This window comes from Sinohyriopsis cumingii, chromosome 15 (assembly GCF_028554795.1).
Source record: "Sinohyriopsis cumingii isolate HCF-2022 chromosome 15, ASM2855479v2, whole genome shotgun sequence".
NCBI classification, from domain to species: Eukaryota; Metazoa; Mollusca; class Bivalvia; order Unionida; family Unionidae; genus Sinohyriopsis; species Sinohyriopsis cumingii.
This window is the reverse complement of record NC_142975.1, coordinates 121,826,465-121,852,739: the sequence shown is the minus strand read 5'-3', so window position 1 is coordinate 121,852,739 and position 26,275 is coordinate 121,826,465. Positions and strand designations below refer to the sequence as shown.

The 26,275-nt window shown below is 33.6% G+C and overlaps 1 protein-coding gene across 2 annotated transcripts in view; it reads right to left on the bottom strand.

Annotated features, from left to right (window-relative positions):
* Positions 1-26,275, bottom strand: part of LOC149782629 (uncharacterized) — a 122,283-nt gene that overhangs the window by 77,908 nt on the left and 18,100 nt on the right. Inside the window, exons 1-3 of one of the 2 annotated variants that reach the window (XM_089934113.1) lie at positions 17,183-17,483; positions 14,007-14,152; positions 646-768 (exon numbers count right to left, since the gene is read on the bottom strand). In XM_089934113.1, the coding sequence (XP_089790239.1) occupies positions 646-768; positions 14,007-14,116 (233 nt within the window). In that variant the 5' untranslated portion in view covers positions 14,117-14,152; positions 17,183-17,483. Of the gene's footprint in view, positions 1-645; positions 769-14,006; positions 14,153-17,182; positions 17,484-26,275 lie in introns of those variants that run through there. The other variant, XM_089934112.1, reaches the window with a different exon arrangement.

The following is a 26,275-nucleotide window of genomic DNA, read 5'->3' as shown; positions in this document are numbered from 1 at the left end:
GTAAGTGACGGAATTTTATGTACAATCATGTAGAAAGTGGTACATACAGAGATTTAGGGGTAATTTTGTCCTTTAAGGAACAGTTTTCTGGGGAGAGACAGGACAGTCTGAAGATGAAAGTCAAAAAAAAAGGAGTGATGAGTTCAGAATAAGGACTAGAAAGGTCCAGGAAGGGGTGAAGCATAGAGAATAGGAAGGCTCGAGGAAATAAGAAGATTTTGATACACGGTCAAGAGAGGAAGGTGATGCAATCAGTCGTGGACACTGTGCTCTTTTCACCACTTGTTATTATGATAAAATAAATCCAGATTAGACACTGCTATTAAATTCTGTTGACATAACTTAAGTTGAGCTGTAATTGCCACTATAACATTGTTTTGATTACATTTGTTATTTATCTTGTTTAAGCAGGCTCGTATTGCATTATTTCTTCCCTTATAGTCTTGCTCAGTTCTCTGTTGAAATTCTATCTTTTCACTCCCACCGGGCTATAATATCAAAGGAGGTCATCCTCTAGATAATGCCAGCCAAATCCAATTAACCACCCCTCTTACTAAAAGGGCGACGTTACAGTGCTCAACCTGGAATTAACGAGGTTCAAAAGCAACATGTGTGAATCCAGTATGATGTAATAATTGTACTTACGCATATTTGGTTCCACAGTCAATATTGGTAAGCCAAGCCCATGATCTATCCCAACTGGAGCACTTGGCAGGGATCCTCCGTATCATCTGAATACGCTTCACCTCATGCTGCTGTGTTTCCACCCTGAAATAGTGGGTTCATTAGCTTTCAAGTTTACAAAACGAACTGAAAATTTTAATATGACAAAAGCTGATTCCATATGTGGAATATGATGTAATACAGTGGTTCCCAACCTGTGGCCTGTGGACCCACAGGATTATTCCAAGGAAGCATAAAAGTACACTTATTAGTATGTGAGCTAGAATTGTAGTGTGCCAGTCCCTGTGAAAAGACAACGCCAACATTAAATTCAGACAATCAGTACGAAACCTAGGTGTTACTCTGGACAGTACTCTCACATTGCACCAACATGTCATGAACATATGCAAGGCTGCATATCTTGAGCTGAGACGCATCAGCTCAATTCACAAATATCTTTCAGTTGATGCCAATAAAACAACTGTGTGTTCATTAGTACTTTCAAGACTAGACTATTGTAACTCAATTCTGTCTGGTTCATCTCAATATCTACTCCAGAAACTTCCAAAGTTCAAAACACAGCTGCTCGGATCATACTTAGAGTACCACGATCAGAGCACACATAGCTCCCCGCTGCTCTGTACCCTACACTGGCTATCCATTCAATCCAGAATCAAACAAAAAATTTGTTCTCTGTGCTACATTTCACTATCGGACTCTAGTCCAACATACCTATCTGACCTCACCCATGTGTACACACCAGCAAGATACTTACGCTCCTCTTCTGACAATCGTATATTCATTATTCCAAGTATGAAAACAAAGTCATATGGACAGCGTTCTTTTGCATACCAGGGCCCAGCAACGTGGAATGAATTGCCCATTGAACTTAGACAAAAAGACACAGTGATCACATTCAAGAGGGCTCTCAAAACGTACTTATTTCGACTGCAAGAACAAACTTAAAGACCCAATAATGTTTCCTACCTGAAATATTCTCAGCATGTTTTTTATTTTTTAATGTTTTTCTAATTTCATGTTGTTTGTTTTTGTAATAATATTATTATTTTCTTATCTTATAGGTGTTTAATGTTGTAAAGCGCTTAGAGCTTCTAAAGAGTAGGAGCTATACAAAGTCCTCATTATTATTATTATTATTATTATTATGTGGGGACAGCAAAAACTAAGAAGGGGTCCTCATAATTTAAAAGGCTGAGAACCACCAGTACAATATCAAGTTTCATAAAAAGTATGTCATACCAACAACAAAATGGGAGCAGCAATTGCCAGTCCAACAAATTAAAACAGAGATAAAATGCTCTGGACTGTAAGAAGACATGATTTTGTGTCCAAAATGTTTGACATTTTCAGAGGAAATCCAATGCTCATGTTGTGTGTCCAATAACTCAAGTTCCTCGTTACATTATCCTTTTGATCATTTGTATTTGCAAAAGAAATGTAACACCAGCCTATTTGAACAGTGTTAATAAACATGCAGCCAGTGACTTAAGTCTTACCTATATGAACTGGCTGATGACTTGTTGGACTGGCAAGCTGACCATTCTAAAGATAGTATGGTGTAATTGTAATGTGACAGGCCTTGCCAGAACACATGCAAAATCATACAATTGTAGTGTGCCAGTCCCTGTGAAAAGAGAAGCAAGATGGTGTAACTGTAATGTGTGAGTCCTCATGGGAACACAGGGAACATGGTTATAGTGTGCAAGTCCTTGTAAGAACATGTGCAAGAGGGTGCAATTGTACAGAGTCCTTGTGAAAACATATGCAAGATGGTGTAATCCAAGATAGTGTAACTATAATATGAGAGTCCTGTAAGATGGTGTAATTGTAATGTGCAAGTCCCTATGAGAAACAGTCAAAATGGTGTAATTGTAATGTGCAAGCACCTATGAGAAACAGTCAAAATGGTGTTAATTGTCATGTGTAAGTCCCTATGAGAAACAGTCAAGATGGTGTAATTATAATATGAAAGTCCTTGTAAAAATATATGCAAGATGGTGTGAATGCAATGTGAGGCACCTTGTGAGAACACATACAAAAAGGCATGAGTGTAAAGTGAAAAGCCTTGTGAGAACACATGCAACAGTGTGAGACTGCAAAGTGAATGGCCTTGTGAGAGCATGTGCAAGATGGCATACCGTAACTTTAATGTGAGAAACCTTGTGAAAACAAGATGCTGTAAATATAATGTGAAAGGCTCTGTCAGAGCATATACATATGGTTTGATTGTCATATCAGAAACCTTCTCAGAACACGTGCACAATTGTGTGACTAATGAGAAACCTTGTGAGAACACATGCAAAAAGGTGTGATTGTAAAGTGAAAGGCCTTATGAGAACACATGCAATATTGTGTGATTGTAATGTGAAAGTCCTTGTGAGAACACGTGCATGATAGTGTGAATGTAATTTGATACACCTTGTGAGAAAATGTGCAAAATGGTGCAACTGTAATGTGAGATGCCTTGTGAAAACACCTTGTGAGAGAACACATACAAAATGGTGTCATAATGTGAGAGGCCTTGGGAGAGAATACATACAAAATGGTGTCATTGTAATGTGAGAGGCCTTGAGACAGAACACATGCAAAATGCATGATTGTAATGTGAGAGGCCCTGTGAGAAAACATACAAAATGGTGTCATAGTAATTTGAGAGGCCTTGGGAGAGAACACATACAAAATGGTGTGATTGTAATGTGAGAGGCCTTGGGATATATGATACGATTGCAAGATGAGACCTTGTGATTATATATACAAGATGGGACATCATTGTCATGATGCCATTTATCCTTGCAAGATATTCATGAACTCTAAGAACTATATATACTTGTGCAGAAGAAGAGCTCCAAAAATTTGACAGGTGATGCATAGATTTAAATCAAAATCTGGCCCCTACTGTATTTTATGCAAGACCCCATCAGACGTGTCCAAAACGTATTATCTGATTTGTCTGAAGGGTTAGGGTTAGTTACCAGTAGTCAAGATCAGGTTCAGATTCTCAGAAAGAGGCCAAAGATTCAAAATATTCTGGAAGTTGCAAGTCCTGTACTCCTAATCCAAAAATTCTGTTAAAGACCCAGTATTGATAGTAATTCCTAATGCTTTCATCATAGTCTAAGACGTTTTACATAATCATACGATTGTCATTTTAATAACAAATTAATACTAAATAACGGATCTTTAAACACACCCTCTCCCCCACAATAACTTTTGAGGGTTACAATACAAATACAATACAGTGAATCATCTTTGACTTCTGTTAGTCAAATCCACAACTAATGACCACTTACTTGATGACTGCTATTATGAAAAAGTACTGTCATAATGCACAAGGTGTAGGGCAGCAAAAACATCCAACCAAAATTCTCTTTAAATCACATTAGTACTACTTGAAATTACATTTACAAACAATTACTACAGTTAAACTATCTTGGCCAAAAATATCTTCTAAGAAGAATTATGAAAGGATATTAACTTGATGATCACGTAATTCAAATAAGGACCTTTAACATGGAAGTGAAGTTTTATACTTGTACCATCCATACAACTTCAACAACAGAAGCATCTTGTACAAATTGCAACCACAAGTTTTGAAAAATTTGGCATATTTATGTATTTTTAAAACAATTTTAAGATTAATTTAAACTCAAAACATCAACACAATGTCGTGATCATTATATTTTGTATGGTTCTGGAATAATTACACCGGCTGTCTAAGAAGATGGGGGGGGGTATTCACAAACATACAGCCAAATATGGAGTTAACAACTTTAATTACAGCTTTGGTGCTTTAATCTTGATAACACATTGAATGTCTAAATAATAATTGCATTATGAAGTCTTAAGTGTGTATCATCCAAATCAAAGAAGCAGTGGCCACCCTTCCATAAATAAAGTCTCTATTGTAAGCAAGCACAAATGAAGTAAAACATGCTAGCTTGAATTAAAATTGGCAACTGATGGAGCTTAATTCATCAGCATGTTTGCAACTAGATAATTCCTCAAGACCACTAGTTTCAATGACTGGATAAACTTTTTTGTCAATATCCCATGTCAAACGACCAAGTTTAACTCCATGTTGTTTATAATAATGAGCAATTCAGGACATAACAGTCCATATATTTATAATATTGAGCAATTCAGAACATGACGGTTATACAAATCCTGGAACACTACATCCAGATCAAGAAAAAACAAAATTAAAAAAGTCAAGTCAAAAATGGGTTTTTATGAAAACTTGCAATAGCTGCGTTTTCTTTTGGTTCAAGCAATGGTTTTGTTTTTAAAAAGCATATTGCCCCACATCCAACATAGGAAAATTATTTCAAAGTTGTAGTCCATGCATTTTAACAAGAAATCTGGCTGAACCTCCACCCTGCAGCACATTGCCTGTACTGTAAACAGTTACAAACCACAAGCTGAATCACTATGGGCAAATAAGTAACAAGTTGTATACATGGGTTTTTAACAAGCTATTTGGCTATGCTCTACCGTGTAGCACCTTGCCTATATCACAAAACAGATCAAATATAATTTATCACTTATTAGGTTCTGTCATCAAATTAAAAAAGCATTAAGTTTTCAACATGTGTTAAAATAAAGCCAACTTATCCACTGATTGAGAAGAGTTTTTACAACCACATGCTTTATTATTCTTTTGATTTCACAAATGAACTCATTGCTTCCCCAGTCAGAGACAAAGCAGCCCTTTTGACACTACAAACATGTACCAGTACATGCTCTTATTTTCAAGTTTTTCTATTTTATACCGCCCCACTTCAACTCCTGTGATAAAAAAAAGATAGTGTAGAATTTCAAAAGTTGTGCCAGTAATGGTTCTCAAACATGATGGGACTTTGTTTAATGTTAGTTTGTCTGCAAATCTGTTCACAGAAAGATGCACAGAACACAAGTGGGTTCACAAGTTACACAAGTGCTGGTTAAAAAGGGAGCTGTATTGTAATACACATGGGCTGAAATCCTTAGAAAATTCCTTAAAGGTTAACTATAATAAATTAACCAAACCATTACCATTCAATTGCATTAGGAAAAACCTTCTGCACTGAATATAACTGGTAAGAACTGCAACATCACCTTAATTTTTCTAAAATCTAGCAAAACTTGCATGTTACACTTGCTGACAGATATTTCCTACTTACCTTTGCATTTCCTCTGGGCATACATTCCACCTTCAATTCTTTTATCATATTCTGCATTGTTTCATGCAGTAATCACACCAATCTGTTTGACAGTCTGGATCACTAGTGTATACTAATTTGCATAAACTTTCCGTAAACACAGCATTAGTTTTATTCTGTATCAGATCATAGAATAGTTAGGTTCTTGTACAACTGTAAATTCTGGGCAGCATCCTGCAGCAAGGGAGAAACTTTTAGATTTTTTTTTCAATTGTTTATTTGCTCAGCTTACAGAGTATGCCTGATGTCAGCTAATGGGAAGCAGGGGAGCAGTTTTTAAGCAGTTACCAAATATAGTCAGCAAAGACTGCCTAGGTAATCATTATAGCTTTAACACATTAACCCATGGAGGTTTTTGTCATTTTCGTTTGAAATTCAAATAGGAAACACATTTTGAAATCTACTTCTGAATACATCTGAAAACACCAACTTCCAGGTAATCTTCCAATAAAATAGTGCCTAGTTGTGTTAGAAACATTATTTTCATATCAAGACCACTCTTTATTCCAAATACCCATCTTAACCTACTTTTTGCAAAGGTTCATCTGTCTGTTTGCAGTTCATACCGGTTTGCCTTATATCTGAGACCAAAAAGTCTAAAATCTGGACACAAAATCGGATTCTGACCACAGGCGAATTTTGGGTTTAAAAAAAAAGGATCCAAACAAGGAGGTTTTTCCCTCTGTATTTTGTAATGCAACTAGAAATTCCAGATATTTGACATAAAACTCTCTGTAGTGTAGCCAAAATGACCAGTAGATTGAGAAATTTACAAGCCTTGCTAAATCTTCACTATTCTATCCAACAATTGCCAGAACAATTGCCAACTGGTGACAACTGAAACTGTACTAGCCAGCAAATTAATGAAATTATGATTACAAGTCCACTTAGAAATTTACTAGCCTTGGGCAAGCGGAATATTACTATCTTTGAGCCATTTTAATTGGTAGCCTGAGAATATGTCAAGGGTCCATTGTTCTGGGAAGAAGAAAAAATGGATCAAATGAAAATAAACTTTTCAGGAGTTTGCTTTGCTTAACTATTTTACACTGGGACTAGGGCTAATTTTTCAGCCCTGAAGACCTCCTAAAAATTACCAAAGCTTCACGTCAGTTGGAAATTAACACCCAGATTTGTTACATGTACATAAATATCCCCTCTCCAACAATAGATGAATGCCCAGCTCCACCAACCTAAAACTAGATAATTCAGCCAGACATTGTTGGTCAAAAGAGTGACCACCTGAATGTAACATATTCGACATGCTAAACTGAACATTCAGATCAGTTCTCCTTACTATTATTCATTAAAATACTAACTATTAATTGACCTACCGGTATGTTTTTAGGATAATTTTAGCACTGAAATAGATTGCTTCAAAGATAATAAGCACAATGTACTCTTGTCTGCATGGTTTGCATGGTTGATCTGTGTTGACAAGGTATTAACAACAATCACAACCACAATGACATTATTTTGCCATCAGATGGATTTTAAAGACACAAACTTGGTGCAGCTGTTTATTTAATATCAGTGTGGTTGTGATTGTTGCCACTTATGTGTATGGTTATGATATCTGAGAATACTAAGTCAATCATTTTTTTCTTTGCAAAGTGAAATATATGCTTTGAACAAAACAGAGAAGTTATTTTAATATCTCAATTTCAAACCATTTTCTAAAGGTTAAATGAAACGTTAGCTTATTCTCAATTGGACCATATTGCTTTTTTAAGGTCACATGTACTGCTCCCTCCCCTCACCCTGGACCTAAAAATGCTTTTTGGATTCTCAAAAAAACCAACACTGTCTGGGAATATGGAAGGTACTGCCATACTTAACTCTGTACCAGGAACCATATTATCATAAAGGGCATCGTTGTAAAAGTGGTATACAAGAATTTTCACCCTCTAATATGTTAAGATGATATATGTACAACCACATCATTTATTAATTTGATGCACCTTTATACCTTGCACACTATGAATACATAAAACTCAGAATAACATCTTTTATTTTGTGTACCAAGAAATATGTATCCTTATTATGATTTCACAAAATATTTGCATATAAAAATCAGCTGAAGATTAATATGAAATTTTTTTTAACCATCAGGGCTCAATTTTAAGACCCGCACACTCACAAAATGTGAGTGTATTTTGCACAATGCAGGTTGCAATTTTTAGCACTTTAAACGTTTCCATAAACGCAAAAACTATAAAAATTGTGTTCAATTCACATCTCATGAAATAATTTTATTGGTTTGAGCACTTCTGAAGTATCATATCAGACAGTGATTAATTAGTACACCTGTGTGACAGGAAGCCATTTTAGTTACATGTATCTGATCAATGGATACTTAGTGTACTCAGCACTGAAAGGTAAGTGCCTGCTTACTCTGACATGTAATGGTACTAAGCCAGAACTAATGAATGTAACACTAATCCGGACACAATAAAAGTTTATTTTCTTTTAAATCCATATAATTTTTTTAATATCAGGCTCTTAACTTCAAACAAATCGGAATGAGCTCCATGATGATTAAGTTGAATAAAACAAATGAAGTATCCATGATCACTGCAACCCAAAGTTGTACATATTAGTCTGAACCTTTAATACAAAATGAGTTATTTCTTCTTTGTACCACTCTGAAGTTTAATCAACACATCAGAAATAGATCCAGCTCTGTTGATTGGCTCAACAGCCTGTTAATTAAAACTCGCATCTAAAATTCATGACAAATACAGATCTTCATTTATTTTTTATTAAATCTTTTATTACAGAATACTGGAAGTCAGGTTTAAAAAATTGAAAGTTCTGCAAGTAGTTTTTTTTCTATTTGCAAACAAAGGCAAGTAGGAAAAAAAGTAAATTCTGACCCTGTAACCTTTACAGTAAAAATTTAATTTTTGGAAAGATCATTAAATTACAGACAACACAGTAATTAGATAAATCACTTGTCAGTAATACACCTGCCACTATACAGGTGGTTGATAATCATATACTTTCAAAAACAAAGAGAGTAAAAATGGACTTCCAGCCTGATGGTTGAATCTGGCATTCTGGATGCCATGAAAACCTGTGTTTATTTCAAATTTGTCGATCAACTAACTTATTACAAAACATGGAGAAATAATTTAAAAAATAATCGATCTAGCAAAGAAGAATTACTATCAGTCGACTTGAGAAAACAACTGCAATAAGAATTCTATGTGGAAAGTTTTCAACAAACTCCGGGTGGCAAATAAGCATTCCACATGTTCATCCCAAATCCAAACAACTCAGCCAGGAATGCCAAATTACTGATGAGGTTGTTGAAATATCAAAATGTGTTCAACAGATTTTTTTGTCAGCATTGCCTCCAGAATTAAGGAAGCCAGTGTCAACTCTAATCACAATGAACTATGAAATTCAGTTGTAAAAAAAAATTCCACCAGACAAAACTTTGTTGTCTCTGCAATACCAAATGAAATTGCAACAATACTAGATGATATACGACTATGTTTCCTGAGGGCTGCTGCATATATCAGATCTGACAGCACAGCTTACATATGTAATCTAGGTATATCCATCTCAGCGTTTCCCCAGACATGGATATTGGCAAAAGTTACCCCCATTCACAAATCTGGCAAAGAACATGTTAATAACTACAGACCCATATTTATCTTACCAACTCTGTCCAAATGTCTTGAGAAAAAAAACATGTTCATGACAATCTATTAATATACCATCAAGCTATAACTTAATTCATAAAAACCAATCAGGGTTTAGAAAAAACACTCCTGTGAGTCAGCTTTGGTCTCCATGACAGAAGGAATACTAGATTAAGCAAAATTAGTTGGATCCATGCAAGTTGAACTTGGAAAAGCTTTTAACCCTGTTGATTAACATACTGAATACAGTATTTATCAATGTGAAAAATTCAATGACTGATTGGTTTACATCATATCTAACAATGAGAAAACAGCCTGTCAAAATAAATGGCAGTATTTCTAAAGATGAACCAATTACATGAGGAGTACCGCAGAGATCAGTCCTATGCCAACTCCTCTTTCTCATTTCACAAATGATCTGACACTGAAGATAGGCAACTGTATGTCCTCTTCAGACTTATATACTGATGATAGCACTCAATTAAATTTCAAACAGCTAAAAACAAATCTAGCGGTCTCCCTTCAAATAGCCTTACTCAGAATAGATTCCTGGTGTATAGGAAATGGAATGAAAAAAAGAGTAAACACTGACAAGACAAAAGTATTAATGATTGCTGCCAAACAAAGAAAAGCAAAATTAGAAAATAACAATCTGAATCTTACATTGAATGAAATAAGGCCATATCTATCAACTAAACATAGGTTAATATATTAAAAATGCTATACAACCATACCTAAACAACTGTAATAATTATATGTGGAAACAAATAAACTATTTACAAATTATTCCACTTGCAGACTCATCTTAGATAATGCTGAAAACATCCCAAGTGAAGAAATATTTTTGAGAAAGGCTAGACTTATCCACAGTCTCAAACAGTATGGCCCCATTATATCTTAATGAACTATTTCATGCCAGAAAACAAGGCAACACTACCAATTTAAGATCAATTTCAGCTAATCACCTTTCCATCACAAAACCAAAAAAGTACTCTTTCAGAAAAGTTTTCAATATTCAGGATCACTAATCTTTAACAGAATCCCAAAGAAAATTAAAGAAAGTATAAATGCACTTAATTAAAATTTAAATAAACTAATGAAAAGTGGAACCTGTTCAGTTTGACAAATATATTACAACTTAAAGTATAAATTCACTAACCTTTGTGATGTATATTTAATTTAATTGTTTGTTTGTTAGTTTTAATTTTTTTAAATTCCATTACATGTTATTATAATGTAACATTATATGCTAAACTTGACCTCATCCAAAACTAAGTTCATTTCTGATGGACTGTCTTTTTTTAATAATTATTTCATTTATGTAAGCAACTAATAATAGCTTCATTATTGTCTATGTGTATGTGCTTATTATCATGATTATTATTCAGGTAAACAAAGAATGAGTAGATATGTTGATCAGGGTCAGGGTTTTGGAGATTCCTAAGTGAATTTTGTAGGCTACTGTGTTGTAAATAAACAAAGCTCATTAGATCATTCTAGAAGGTTATTTTCCATTAGATAATGGTTATTTTAACAAAATGCTAATTGTGACCTGAGCTCAAGCAGAAAAATATATTACCTTGTGACTGTGAGGATTTTACGTCTTGCTTTAACATCTAGCACTTTAAGTTGTATTGTGTTGTGACCAGCTTGGGCTGAATTTTATTTTCTTCAAATTACTGAATTCAAGTGATTATTTTCTCTAGAAATACAAAAGTGCTCTGACAAAATTCTTGGATAAAGACATTCATTATAGGATTAAATGATCATGGTTGGGTATCTATCGATGTGTAAATTTTACCTAATCACTCAGAAAGTAAATAAAGTCCAAAAGACTTTATGTTAACTTTTTGAGTGATTAGGTAAAATTTACACATCAATAAATAACCAACCATGATCATTTAATCCTTATAATTTCAATTTTGTCCTTTCTTCGTCAAATCAACTTATTCCATCAACAATGCATTCCAATTTAAGTAGTGAGTACTTTCCTTTCATTTGCCGCTTCACATCGCCCCATAATACATAACCTGTACAGAATCACACGAACATATTGACTACTGTCACAGTTAAGTTTATTCAGAAACTTCATACTTTACATATTAGGCAATGGCTACCGATGGTTTCAACATATTTAGTTCATTTACAACATTCTTGTTCAATTTTAGTCAATTCCATCTGCTACATCAGATGACCATGACCTTATATAATAACAGCTGATATGGAATGTACTAGTGTATTAGATTATATTTCAAATCAAACCTTAAATCATAATGGATTTTATCAATGAAAATATGAACAAGATGATGCTATCCCTTACTAAAATAAAGGTAACAGTTAAATAAATTGTATACAGAAAGAACATTTTATATCATTCTCAAAAGCATTAATACTTGTCAAGACCCGGCAACTTCATACTTTACATAGTAGGCAATGACTACCCATGGTGTCAGCACATTTCTTTTCATATAAAAAAAATAACATTCTTTTTTTATTATAGTATGTCCTATACAGGAATAACATTTTATAACCTTTTCATCGGCTTTAATACTTAACAAGACCCTTTCAGTTATCTAATCTGAAATTAAATGTGCAGTTGTTAAATGTAGAGTTCCTCGCAAAACCGGACATATGTTTTGTTTGGTTGCATAGTTGAGTGCTGGAGGGCTGGAAGGAATTAATGACTACACATTCAAAGTAATTTAAATTAGCAAAACAATCACATTTATGGATTAATATATACATTTTTCAATGGTGTTAAGTCACAATGGTGGAGATGGTAGTTTTACCATTCAAAAACTTTTTTCAGTCTTTGAATAATGGTCTCATAAATATTTGTTTTTATTTTTGTGTTAAGTGGTCATATTCACCAAACCACCAACATCCACACATGTTGCACATTTTTAAATAAGCAAACAAAATTAAAATAATTTTTAAAAAAAAAATACCATTGAAAATGCCAATAACCCATTTTGTGTTTCACTTAGTAGCTCTGAGTATTAATGTATTTCAATAGCTTTTAATTCCTCCTCAGATAATTTCTTGAATCTTGGTTTACACCCTCAGCAGCCTCAAAACTGACTGACCCAGTTCTCACGCTATTATTGTTGTTGTTGTGTATGGCTAGGGTGACTGAGGTCATTGGGTGCTATGTGAGGGAATTTATCAATCTCATTTGTTCTGTTTCATTTTCCGTGTTTGTAACAACCTTCACATTATAGTCAATTCCATCTTCATCTGCTTCAATCGCTGCTATTATTTCTTTTAACTCCTTGTCATCTAATTGTTAAAAAAAAAATCTGCAAAAAATTGCAGTGAAAAATCACCGTAATCAGCCATTTTGCGCGACTATGTAGGAGATGAACACCCAATTGTAAACTATGCATTTCAATCAAAGAATATTTGAAAAAGTATAAAAAGGGTATAATTTATATTTATTTGCTGAATATAAAAAAAAATTCAAAGATGAAACAATCATTTCACAATGACATGTCTGCAATGTTTATTTATATTGCAAACAGTACAAAAACCTAAAGTAGTCCAAGAATTTATCGATGTGTAAAAAGTTCCAGATCAGTATCATGTAACTGTTTACAGCCAATCGTATTGAAGAAAATCTATTTCATTTATAAAAATTGGAATTATTAGAATTTATACTGAATTTAAACCTGGAATAATATTTCTGTGATTCAACAAGAGACTGTTGACACATCAACAATTTCAATTTTGGATCTCTTCGGGACTTGAACTGAGTTTTATTCAGGACTTTTTATTGCCTGCACTTGTGTCTTTAATTCTTGGATTATTTTTAGATTTCATTTGCAATACTGTAAGTTCATTCTTCCCATTTTTCACTTTGTGCTTGAGGGAAATAAATTATTTGTTAACTTCTACAAAGCTTGTTGTCTTCACTCTTTTCTGTTACTTATTTTAAGAGCATAGACTCGTAACACCTTCCACTTTGTTATCTCACTACTTTTATACTGTACATAACCATGTACCTAGTTGGAGCATGTTCATTGAAATTTTCTGTTTATTATGTCCATATATAAATACAGCTTATTATTAATGCTGTGTGTGTGCATGTGTATGACAATAAACATCTACTTTGAACGTAAATATGCATATAATAGAGGGCCACAAGAAGGGTTAATTCCATGCAACTGTCACCCTCTTTAAATAAAGTCATTATTTTTTATTATTATTATTACTATTATTATTATTATTATTATTATTACATAATAATAATGACCCTATAGTTTTAGTCCTTAAAAAAACTTTCTTTTAAATAAAATCAGCTACATGAAACTTTACTAATCTCTAAAGTTCCCATCTAAAAACAGAACCTTTATTCAAAACTCAATTTCATTTTCAAAACTCAATCTCCATGTACAGTCAACTGGCCAATCATCACATTGTGGGGTACCTAAGGACAAGGCATATGATGAAATACTCTTCCTATAGCTACACTTACCTGACCTGTCTTGTGCAAAGCCTGGCATTGGTGGTTGGGACTGAAGCTATGATGCAGAGTAACATGTGCAGTCTGCAAGACAGAATAAACCATGCACCACTTGCATTCATCCTAATCTTCTTTTTGTGTCCTGATAGACCAAGAACCTACAATAAATGTACAAAACACTCAAAAATAGCAAATTTACTATAACAGAATTATGAACTGTAAAACCTCTAGTGCTTAAATGAATATCTACTGAATTTTGCAGTCTCCTGATGTCAAGCTACCATGTATACTATTTTATAAGTTGAGACCAAAAGCAATACAGATTAGCTGTTACATAATGCACCACCAGATCTCTGGGTGTCAACTATAATGGTTCAGTAGTTAGTGTACTGGACTCACAACCAGAAGGATGCAGGTTCAAATCCTGACAGAGGACCATCCTGGGTCAGATACCTTGGTGTGTCCTTCAGCAAGGTACTTTATTCCAATTTCCTCGGCACTAAATAACCTCCCAGCTACAAGTGTTGCTGTGCTTTAAAGCAGCAATTTTTTTATATAAAAACCAAGATCTCAGGGTAGATCTGGATCTTTGCAGTTCTTTAGAAGCAATCACTATAACAAACAACACAGTCAGTGATTTGCCAGCTCATTATGTGACAGCAGATCAGGATCTTGTTACTGAGTACATATGGTAATACACGTATCTGCACTGCTAATATATACCAGTATCCAAAAACACTTACAACTTTGTCTATCTCTGGCCTCTGAAAAATGTCTTCCAAGACAGGAATACACTGTTGATCAATATCATGGATACATTAAAATGGCAAACTTCTAGGAAGTAAAAATCAAGTGAGATTTGATAAAAAGTAACCTACGGTAATTATACATAACCTTTCCCTCATTGTTTTGTATGCACACAAAAAAAGCAATTCAGTAACAGAACATCAGAAAAAGTGGTATCAGTACAAGATATCAATGAAGAAAATGTAAACATTTTTGTCAACATTCAAAATTACATATTACCCCATTAAAAGCCACAGTAAGCAATATAGCAAAACAAACATAATACAGACAGTACATGTACTTAGATCTCTTAATGGGCTTCAGGTGATAATCCAGTTAGTCTTTTAATCCAATCCATTTTCACAAATTTGGGCATCTCACAATGGTCTTTTGCCCACTAATATTAACCTTTCAACTAGCATTACCCATTCAAATGAAAAATTTGTTTACATGGTAGTGTCTCTAATAGTGAGTAACTGAAATGTGTATACTGTAGAGTACCAAGATTTATAAGTATTCAGCTGGCCTGTTTTTCACAATCAAAATCCATTATATCAGTCATAAACTATGATTTGTGGCTGTTAGCCATACAGTATAAATAGCAACTAAAAGTTCAATTTCAAAACTACTCAAGTGTAATTTCTGTTTCCAAATGAGCCAATCCCCAGTTAAATGACACTGTTGCTACTGTGGGAATAAAATCCTCTGTTACTGCCAAAGTTAATTAATAATTTTGTATCCTACGATTGCCAGAATACACTGCAACATTTTCAACAAACATAAAATGAATATTTCCTGTCAGGCAGCAAATACACGAGAGTTTTAACTTTACAGCTAGTAGGCGAGCTCATATGACTTGATGAATTGGATTAAAACTTAATTTGCAAATGCCCTACTTCACATCATTTTATTGCCTGAGATGAAGATATAGTCCTTCTCTTACAGGCCAAATCAAGGCAGCAAATTCTGCATATAACCAGTGCGAGATGACATTTTTACCAATTCTACTACCTGCACAACCTACACAAATAACACCTAACTTTATTTTCTTAACATATTTGCTCTACAACATGACTAATTCAATGACTTAGAAAAGGATTTGCAAAGTCCTTATGATGAAATAGCTGGTCTTGGAATAATCATAGTCTTATGTTCATCCCCCAAAAAATTTCATGGACAAAACATCGATCTCAGAAGCATTCGGTATAAAACTATTTTCATATACAATGGAGATTCAGAAAACTGTTCTTAAATAACAGTAATATCATGACTTTTTGAACATTAATACTGTCAAGATGTCATAACAAGGACATGTTAAGTATTTCATCTTCAGCTCTTCCAAAATGTCCAACAAAATGAAAGACTTCTGAAGATCTGGCAAGCGTAACGCCAACAAAATTGGGGAAAAGTGTTGAATCAGATTAATATTTGTTGGTTGTTGTTGTTGTTGTTGGGTTTAACGCCATTTTTCAGCACACGATAGGCTATGCATGGCGGCCAGTATTAATGGTGGAGGAAGAACCTGGGAAAACCCCAGGAAGAACCACCGACCCACGAGAAGCTACTGGCATGCTTTCTCACATACCCACATAGGCCGAATCCTAGACTCCAACCCACGCAGACAGAGGTGAGATGAGAGTGATCCATAACGGAGAGCACTTTAGACCACTCAGCCACTCAGGGCCCCCCAATATTTGTTGGTACATTCTGGATAAAGGATTGTGATATTGCTCATTGGGTAAAAGTCACCAGTAAAAAAATGACTTCCAGATGCCTTTGAACACAACTACATGTAATTATGGTCATCATTCTCTATGTTAATTTTCTAAGGAAAAATGTATCAGTTTATCATTTATTTCATTTATGCTATGCTATACTGATTAAAAGTTTTGAAAACTGAAATGCAAATTATCATCATCATCAATGAAACACAAAGAATAAACTAATATTATATAATATTGTGATTTTACTTTTGTTTAATTATTTATTAAATATCTGAAGCATACTTAACTACTTTTCTCTTCATCTTCTTTAATAATCATAATTATATAGATTTATTGAAAATCTGCTGGATATTTTGACACTTATAAAACACATTGGCAAAACAGTTATTTAAACAATCAAGTAAGACACATTGTACATTCACTTTTTATTCATTTATTCAACCAGGTATTAAACACACACACACACACACACACACACACTTAAGTTTAGTTCAAATGCAAAACCTAAAAAAAATTCATAATCTAAACTGAGCCTCCCTGTTAGTTCAAAATTTTCCCCAAAAACCAAGCTTGAGCACTTTAATAAAATCATTAAAAATGATATTTTTGGGTGGGAGGGTAAACACAGAATACTAGTTCAAGGTTAATGGAAGGAAATTTTGAAGACATTTAACTCACCTCTAAGAGACTCCAAGTATCTACACCAACTGCTCCTTAAAAGCTTCAAACCTGTTTCCCAGGTTAATCTGTTTATAATCCCACATTAATCTGTTTATAATGCATAACTGAAGAAAGCACAGAACCAGATTTGCAGCTCGTTATACACAAAAGATCATGGTAAATACTACTGGCTTAAAATCATAAATAGAGCAAACAATATCAACCCCAGCTTGTCCTTTCACTTCTGGTTGTAGAATTATCAGTCTCTATAGGTTGCAGTTTAGCCCGGTCAATACATAGGTAAAAAACCATGCTTCATTCTAATCTGCCACAATATAAAAAAAAACTGTATTACTTGTATATTAGCATGCAATGAGCCAAGTATTGGATGAATAAGTCGATGACAAGAGTCCTATTATACCCCATCATCTGCTGCACATGCATAATTAATACTATCATTGACTGAAATGCATACTTCCTGTTTCAGACAACAGCCTAACTCTGGAGTCGCCAAGTCCAATTCACATGAAAGCAGGCCAGGCACTGGAGCTGAACTGTGTTAGAAAATTATGTTATCCTGCCTGGTGGAATATAAAGTCTGAAGCAAATTTCTCCAATTTGTTTAGATTGGAGTTTGATTCCTAAAATCAATATCCATGTTATAGTCTATATAGGATGATGGTAGACTTCCAGTGAAATAGCTGACAAATTATCATTGCTTACTTGATTTTTTATTAGTTATATACTCAAGTAGTATTAAATCTGCGGTAAATTAATTGGAAAACAGATTCCATAACTAATGCTAACATAATGTACAGAACTATGAAATGCTTATTTTGAAAATCATGATTGGAGATTGTAAAATAATGCAGATGGAAGAAGGAAACATCATTTCAGGAGCATTAGGCAAATTTCAAGTCCAAAACAATTTAGTGATCAAGCAACAAATGGAAAAGTTTCTGATGAATAATATGGGTTATAAGAGTATGCTCAAGATCAGCCAATGCTGGCATTTTTCCAAGGTATGGTAATATCTGAGTAAAATACAAGAGACACCATAACATAAGTAAAATGGCTACCATTTTCCTCTTCTTATAGTGATAACTCCTGTATACTTAAGTTACTATGACTAAACAGCATTTGACCACCACAGTAAGGTTTACATAGGCAATCAACTGCCAATTTTGCTATGCCACAAACTTTTTCTTTATTTCTCAATCACTTCATATTAAAACTGAAAATCTGGTTCTAGCTGAACAATATATATGGAACCAGTGTAAGAATCAGACCAAGAAAAATGGCAATTGATTGCATTGTACAACCTCAAGACTACTGCGAGCTGTTTCAGTACATGAACTAATCAATTTTGTCTCCACATATTTTACTTTATGACCTATTTAAGTATATCTTGTAACTTACCTATTTAATTATATCTTGTTACTTACCTATTTGAGTATATCTTGTTACTTACCTATTTAAGTATACCTTGTTACTTACCTATTTAAGTACATCTTGTTAATTACCTATTTAAGTATATCTTGTTACTTACCTATTTAAGTATATCTCGATGCTTACCTATTTAAGTATATATTGTTACTTACTGCAAATTATGTTAGTATCCTAATCATACTTTAATCTTGGGGTCAGCAACCTATGGCACGCATGCCAGATGGTGGCACATCAAGAGGTTTTGTGTGGCACACAAAGGGCAGCCAAAAATCATGATTTTAACAGTGTTACTCTCTTACTGGTGGCACATGCTCATAATTTTTTTAATTAATCCAGACAAAAATTGGTACGCTATGTAACATTGGTTGTCGACCCCTGCTTTAACCGTATCTTACAATGTATAAACAGGGCTTGGCTTTGAGCAACATAGATCAAAATGTGCCAGTTCATAAAACATTGTCAGTCTGACTAATCAGGGTCTATACTGTTTGTTAGACTATTATTCAATGCCTCAAGCCTTAGCTATGATCTACTGCTGCAATTTATGTGAATGCAAGCTCAGGTTATGATGCCCGCAGCCAAATAAGCCATATTTAAAGATTAATCATTTCCGAGGAGGCTTAATATCATTAGATAAATACATGTTTTCATTGTTTAAATTTAAATTATTCCTGAGCATACAAGCATGAGGGGATTATGTATTATGTATTAAACTGCAACAAAGAAAAGATATAGCTGACACATAACTCTATTCTAGACATTATTTCAATCCATATCCAAACTGCAGTGTTACTGGTGTATCCAAAATTGTCTTCTATTCATGAGCTTGATGTTGTTACTAAAATATCTGAATCCAATGAAATAATTTCTATTATCCTGTATTGAACACCATTTGTTCTGAAACTGGAGCAACCTTCTTTATACAAAATTTTGAGGTGTTCCTTTATTTTCATTTAAAATTCCCTTTTAATCTCCCCTACATTTTTTTATTTGCCGCATGTGTAGTCGGGTGAGTAAATAAATGCTTTGCCTGATATAATGACCTCTTGATTTAAAAAATATCTGAAGTTTGCATAAGTGTTTTACATTTTGGATTATTTCATTTTTAATGCAAACACTGCAATTCGTATTGCATTTCGACTTTATCTGTGAATGATTTAACCATGAAATAAAGATTTTTTTCTGACATTTTGAAAGACCATTTCATATTTATCTGTTCTGTCAGGTGTGTGTGTAAAGGTCAGGCTGATAATATTTAGAGGTTACACATACAATCTTGTTCAATGAAGGCTCAAAACCTGGGCAATTTGTAAACCTTTGGTTCAAAAAAAGCCCAAGTCCTCTCACTATTTCAGCACTGTTGGATAGTTGGTCATCACTGCTGGAGGGAGTTGGTCATCGTTTGTAGCCTGATACACTATATGGTATAGGCTATTCCTAGCATCTTTGTAACACTTGGAGTAAGTGAATAATTAGTAAAAAAAATACTTTATCTCTGGGGATCACTAACTGGTTTGTCCAGTTATTAATGACATTTCATCTAATGAGTTCTTTTAGTAGAAGAGCTAGACAGTAGTGGACCATATCCCTGAAAACGTTAATATTTCTTCATCAAAATACACCAACTAAAGATACTCAATCAGTGCCAGCAAAATGTAAAAACTTTTCCAAAAGAGGGTAAAGGGAACATGTATCAACCTTTCCCCTGTATACAGTGCAATTCAACATTCTATCAAATAGTGCTTTGACTTGCTCTTTTAATATATATATATGCATGTACTACCCCAAATTATCTCTCTTCAAGTTTACTTAAACCGATTTGGTAATTAGTGACTCATTAGATCAAGAGTCAATGTAACACCATGAAATAATTATGGATATAAAAATATACAAATTAATAAGCAATGAGCAGTTTTCTCTTTAACCCTGGTAGTGCAGGAGCCATATATTTATGGATGATGTCACCTGGCTGTGTATGCGGGAACCATATATTTATGGTCACACATCACCTAGCTCTGTGTGCAGATACCATTTTTTTATGACATAGGACAATGAGGTCCATGGATATCCAAACTAGGCCAATCAATAATCATGTGCTAATAATAGCAGGGAGATAGCATATGTAATTGTCTCAAAGATCATGGCTCTGCATCATTGTAACAGAAATCAGTGAAACAAATATTCAGACTTATTTGCCCAGGAAAATATGTTGTCAACAGTGGATGTTGATGTAAACAATATGATGTTTGTTAAGTAGTTGCGGTCTTGCAGCTGCCCCATACCCAGCTGGCACTGCTTACTGTATATATGTATGGGATAGTCCAAATTAGAATAAAGTTTATTAGGGCTTTGTGTGGAAGTATAAATAGCAATATGCAGAATTTTCCAAATGTGAGAATTAATTTTCTGCAGGAATATTGATATGAAAGTACTTTGACACTATCACATGTTGATATATAAGTGCTATGACATGACCATCCCACTCAGTAACAACTTTAAACAACCACTAAATCAAGCTTAAACTATATAGTAGCTAAGTTTATCAACAAGCATGTCATGTGCAGAGCCTTTTCTTATATTGGGTGATACATTGCATCATCAAATCACAATATTTCTATCACAATATAAAGTTCATTTTGATCTGCTTCTCTATCGCTCTCAGTCTTTCTCTCTCAAAAATCAAGTTGAAAAAGAGATGGACAAGAGAGGGATTCACTTCTTAATTAACCCACTCTTATGTGAAATGTAGGTGACTTTGGAATATAATAATCAAGACCTTCACCCAATATCTGAAATTTCGACCCAGTGGAAATCTTTTCTTTTTTTTTCCTCGTCAGTTCATTTTATTTCATTTCAACAGAGCTAGTCTCCGAGGAAGGTCAATGAACATAAAAATCTTGATCACTTTTTTTTTTCTAAAATGGTTGACAACGTAAAAGTTATGATATGTTAAGATTGTTGCTGAGAAATTTCATTGCAAATATTTTTGGCAAGTTGGAATTATTAATTATCATTGAAAACCTCACAACTCTTGCTCTATAATTTATAATCAATGAGAAATATTTATGTTAATTTTTGGTAATAATGTCTTTCAGGCCTCTCAAATGTACAGCTCTGCTCAAAAGAATACCTAATAACCAATATCACTATCATACATTTGTACCCGACACAAGAGCTCCCCTGTCTTTCATATGGAACGTAAAAGCTGTCTTAAGATGATAACTTTTATTATATGATGTGGAAACCTCTTTATATGATGTACTTTTGCACTTATATGAGGTGCAAATATCGTTATATGCGGTGCTTTTGTCCTTCTATGATGTGCAAATTTCTTTATATGTGGTGCTTTCATCTTTATATGATGTGCTAACTTCTTCATATTATGTACTTTTGTCCTTATATGATGTACAAACTTCTTTATATGTGGTACTTTCATCATATGATGTACAAACTTCTTTATATGCGGCGCTTTTGTCCTTACATGATGCGCAAATATCATTATATGCGTTGCTTTTGTCCTTCTATGATGTGCAAATTTCTTTATATGTGGTGCTTTCATCTTTATATAATGTTCTAACTTCTTCATACATGTATTATGTACTTTTGTCCTTATATGATATACAAACTTCTTTATATGCAGTGCTTTCGTCATATGATGTACAAACTTCTTTATATGCAGCGCTTTTGTCCTTACATGATGTGCAAACTTTTTTATATGCGGTGCTTTTGTCCTTATATGATGTGCAAACTTCTTTAGATGCAGTGCCTTTGTCCTTATATGATGTGCAAAATATTTTTATATGATGTACTTTCGTCCCTATATGATGTGCAAATTTCTTTATATGCAGTGCTTTCATCTTTATATGATGTGCAAACTTTTTCACATTATGTACTTTTGTCCTTATATGACGTGCAAATTTCTTTATATTCGGTGCTTTTGTCATATGATGTGCAAACTGTTTTACATGCAGTACTTTCATCTTTATGGGCCCCAAGTGGCCGAGTGGTCTAAATCGCTCTCCGTTACGGATCACTGCCATCTCACCTCTGTCTGCGTGGGATCAAGTCTCAGATTTGGCCAATGTGGGTATGTGAGAAAGCTTGCCAGTAGCTTCTCGAGGGTCGGTGGTTCTTTCCGGGAATTTCCTGGGTTCTTCCTCCACCATTAATACTGGCCGCCATGTATAGCCTATCGTGTGCTGAAAAATGGCGTTAAACCCTACAACAACAACAACTTTCATCATTATATGAAACTTCTTTATAATGAGAAGCAAAAACAGAACTGTTGATGATTTAAAGCTGTAGAAAACAACGTACATTGTGCTCGATTATCTCTTGAGATCAAACTAGGTTTATACTTTTAAAATGTTTTGATATTTTGTAGATGTTATGTTCGTCATCTCAAAAATTTGTTAGACTACAATGATTTTTCACAAGAGCATCAGACATTTTTAACTTATTTATGGAGAAAAAGTTCCAATGATCTTGAAATCAAAGCAGACATCATCCAAGAATAAATACAATGAATAATATAGGACTGGTAAATTGTAAAATAATATGTTTTTATAAGTAAGATCGTAAGTGGTATTTTCAACTAATTTGTTCAACTAAATGTGTGATGGATCCCTAGGTCTTAAAAGGTTAGAGAAAGTCCTTATCTGTTAAAGGTGTTGTCTGAAACTGTCGGGCTAATCCAAAATAGCTCATTCTGAAATTGTATATATAGATCTTACCATCTAATGTTGTCACATAAAATGATATATTTGGAATTAGCCAAGCTTGCCCACCATGATGTCTGAGAGACATCATCTACATTCAAGATGGTACATTCAAACAGATGTACAAAAGACAGTTAAAAAAAAGACAGGCCCAAAACTTCACTTTTAAATTGATGTACTTTATAGACAAGTCTGAAACTGATGGTGTATTTTCATATATGTCTATGTATTTTTTAATATATAATTCATAAGGTACTTTTACGATGACAGACTGAAAGACTTTTCAACGAAAATATATCCAACTAGTATATAATGCTTAATAATGTTACGTTTAATAATTAATAAAAGAAACCTTCAATATTTTCCTGTCAATGATTCTTTACAGTTACAAAACAATATTTTGCTGTCAATTTTTATTAAATTTTGCTTAATTATAACATTCATAATTTGAAAATAACAATTTCAGTCAGATTGTTTTTACACAAAAATTACCTTTTAATAAGAATATATTTTTGTTTGGTCCAACAATTGCGCATGGTAGTTCGTGCTGTGAGAGAGAGGCCTGACAAATGAGATTTGAAAATATTCAGATTCAATTCTTACTTTCAATTATAATGTATTGACATGCCAAGAAGTTACACGGAAGCTATATACCTAATTTGAAAAAGTATTATGTGGTGGCCATTAATTTTAATCTGCAAACAACTTTTCGCATAAGTTTTTAATCAAATTCAGTAACTAATGCAAGGGGTCTAAATAAGACAACATAAGCTGAAAAAGCTAGATATGTGAATCTACTTACCTTGACAGTATGCCTGGTGAATAACCTTCTTCTATAATTAGAGCATGACCACCATATAATTTGATATTCAATTATTACTATTAGCTTTAATAAAATGTACTTGGAACCTTTATTTTAGCTTTGCTTATTTTCTGTTATACAAATTAATTTAGGTTTATTAGGTACTAAATGACCAAGATACAAAGTCTCTTAACTTTTAAGACAATGTAAAACGTCCTTTGCAAAAGAACATTAGACATCGAGCCTGCCATTTTTAGCCTATTTTCGCTGTAGTCACTACAAAAATTAATCAGTGTAGTAAGACAATACATCGCCCTTGGGCCACTTTATGCGGTTGCGGAAGTTCCGTCTTTGCTCATCACCATAAAGAAGTTTGCACCAAATATAATGAAGTTTCTACCGAATATAAGATTTTTCCATTTTACTACATGATATAAGGATAAAATCACCACATATAAATAAGCTTGCACAAGGACATAAGTACATCATATAAAGAAGTTTGCACATCATATAAGGATGAAAGCACTGCATATAAAGAAGTTTGTACATCATGTAAGTACAAAAGCACATCATATAAAGAGGTTTCCACATCATATAATAAAAGTTATCATCTATAGACAGCTCTGGCGTTCCATAGTTTCAAACTCCTTCTCAGTGTTCATACTGTTGTTTATTTTTGCCTCACCTGGCAGCAAAGATCAAAGAGCTCACTTGGTAGCACAAGGGCATTTTTTGAGCTGTTTCATTACCATGTTTAACCAAAAATTGGTGCACTACTCTACTGAGTTGCAAGAATACCCAAACTAATGGTTGTGATAATATTATTATATCTGATGATATTGCATTCAAATCATTCAGATGTAGAGACTAGAATGTAAAAGAAAGAAATACGTCTATTTGGTAGGCCACTGACAGTTGTGCTGAAACTAGCTGAACATTAGATGTATTAAAAATTAGAATTTAAAACAACTAGAGTTGTAAAGAAAGCTATTTAAAAACTATATCTGCTGTCATATATTAAAGAATGCATTATTATAAAAGCTATTAAAGAAATCAAATTCAGCTGGCATGTTAATAGATAGTAGAGGAAAGTTATGATGTACATAAGATTTAGTAATGAAGCTGGCAATAAGAAATGTTTATGTAGTATGAGTCTAGTAAAAAACCTAAAAGTTGTTAATTCCATGTGTGAAATCCTAACTTTTTTAACAGTATTTTTTATTTTGAAAGAAAAATGTACCCTTGTTTCATTTACATGATGTGATGAAATAAGAGTCCACTGCCATCAATAACAAACATACAGAAGGATTTTGTGTCAGTTATTACATTTGTTACATGTATAGAGAGATACCTGTATGTGTAAAATTTATTCTTGCAAGCAACAGTAATTGCTTCAAAAAGTGTTTACATAAAAATTATTTTTCCACCCATTTTCTCTGTTTGGTTGCTATGGTAACCATGAACACATCAATTTCACTGACATTTTTTAGTGTTTGCAATCTGCATGCATACATGCATCAATTTTTACAATTTCACAGAAATTTGATTTTAAATAATAGTTCTGAGCTGTTATATAGATTTGGCCCAAAAAGTCTGTATTCTAAAACAATTCAGCATGTACAGATGGTGCAGTTAGAAACCAATCAGCACTGGTTTCAAGGTTAATCAAAACAACACAACACTGCCAGGGTTAATATAAATCAGATGTCAATAAAACTCACATATGTTGCAAGCTTTTGAAACTCCTCTGCATTTAAAAACAGTAAACATGTTAATGGCTCATTTAATAAAAAGTCATACTTAAGTATGATGGAGCCAGCTGGATTAATATTAATAATCTGTTACAACTGTTATAGATCACACTTCATGCAAAATAATAATAGAAAATGTATGAATTTCTTACTTTATTTTTTTCCTTCATAAAATAAGTAAAACCTGTTCTAATGGTCAGCATTATGCAGCAGTCACCTGATCTCAACAGCCATACACGCCCCCCCCTTTGAAATTTCCTCTATAAGTGTAATGTATTTTACAAAGTCACCTTTTTTCTATTGGTCAAGAGCCAAGTGTCCTAACTAGTGTTGATCTTACTGCTAAAACCAGTCACTGAGTATACTGACCACGCAAATAATTTTCCTAGTA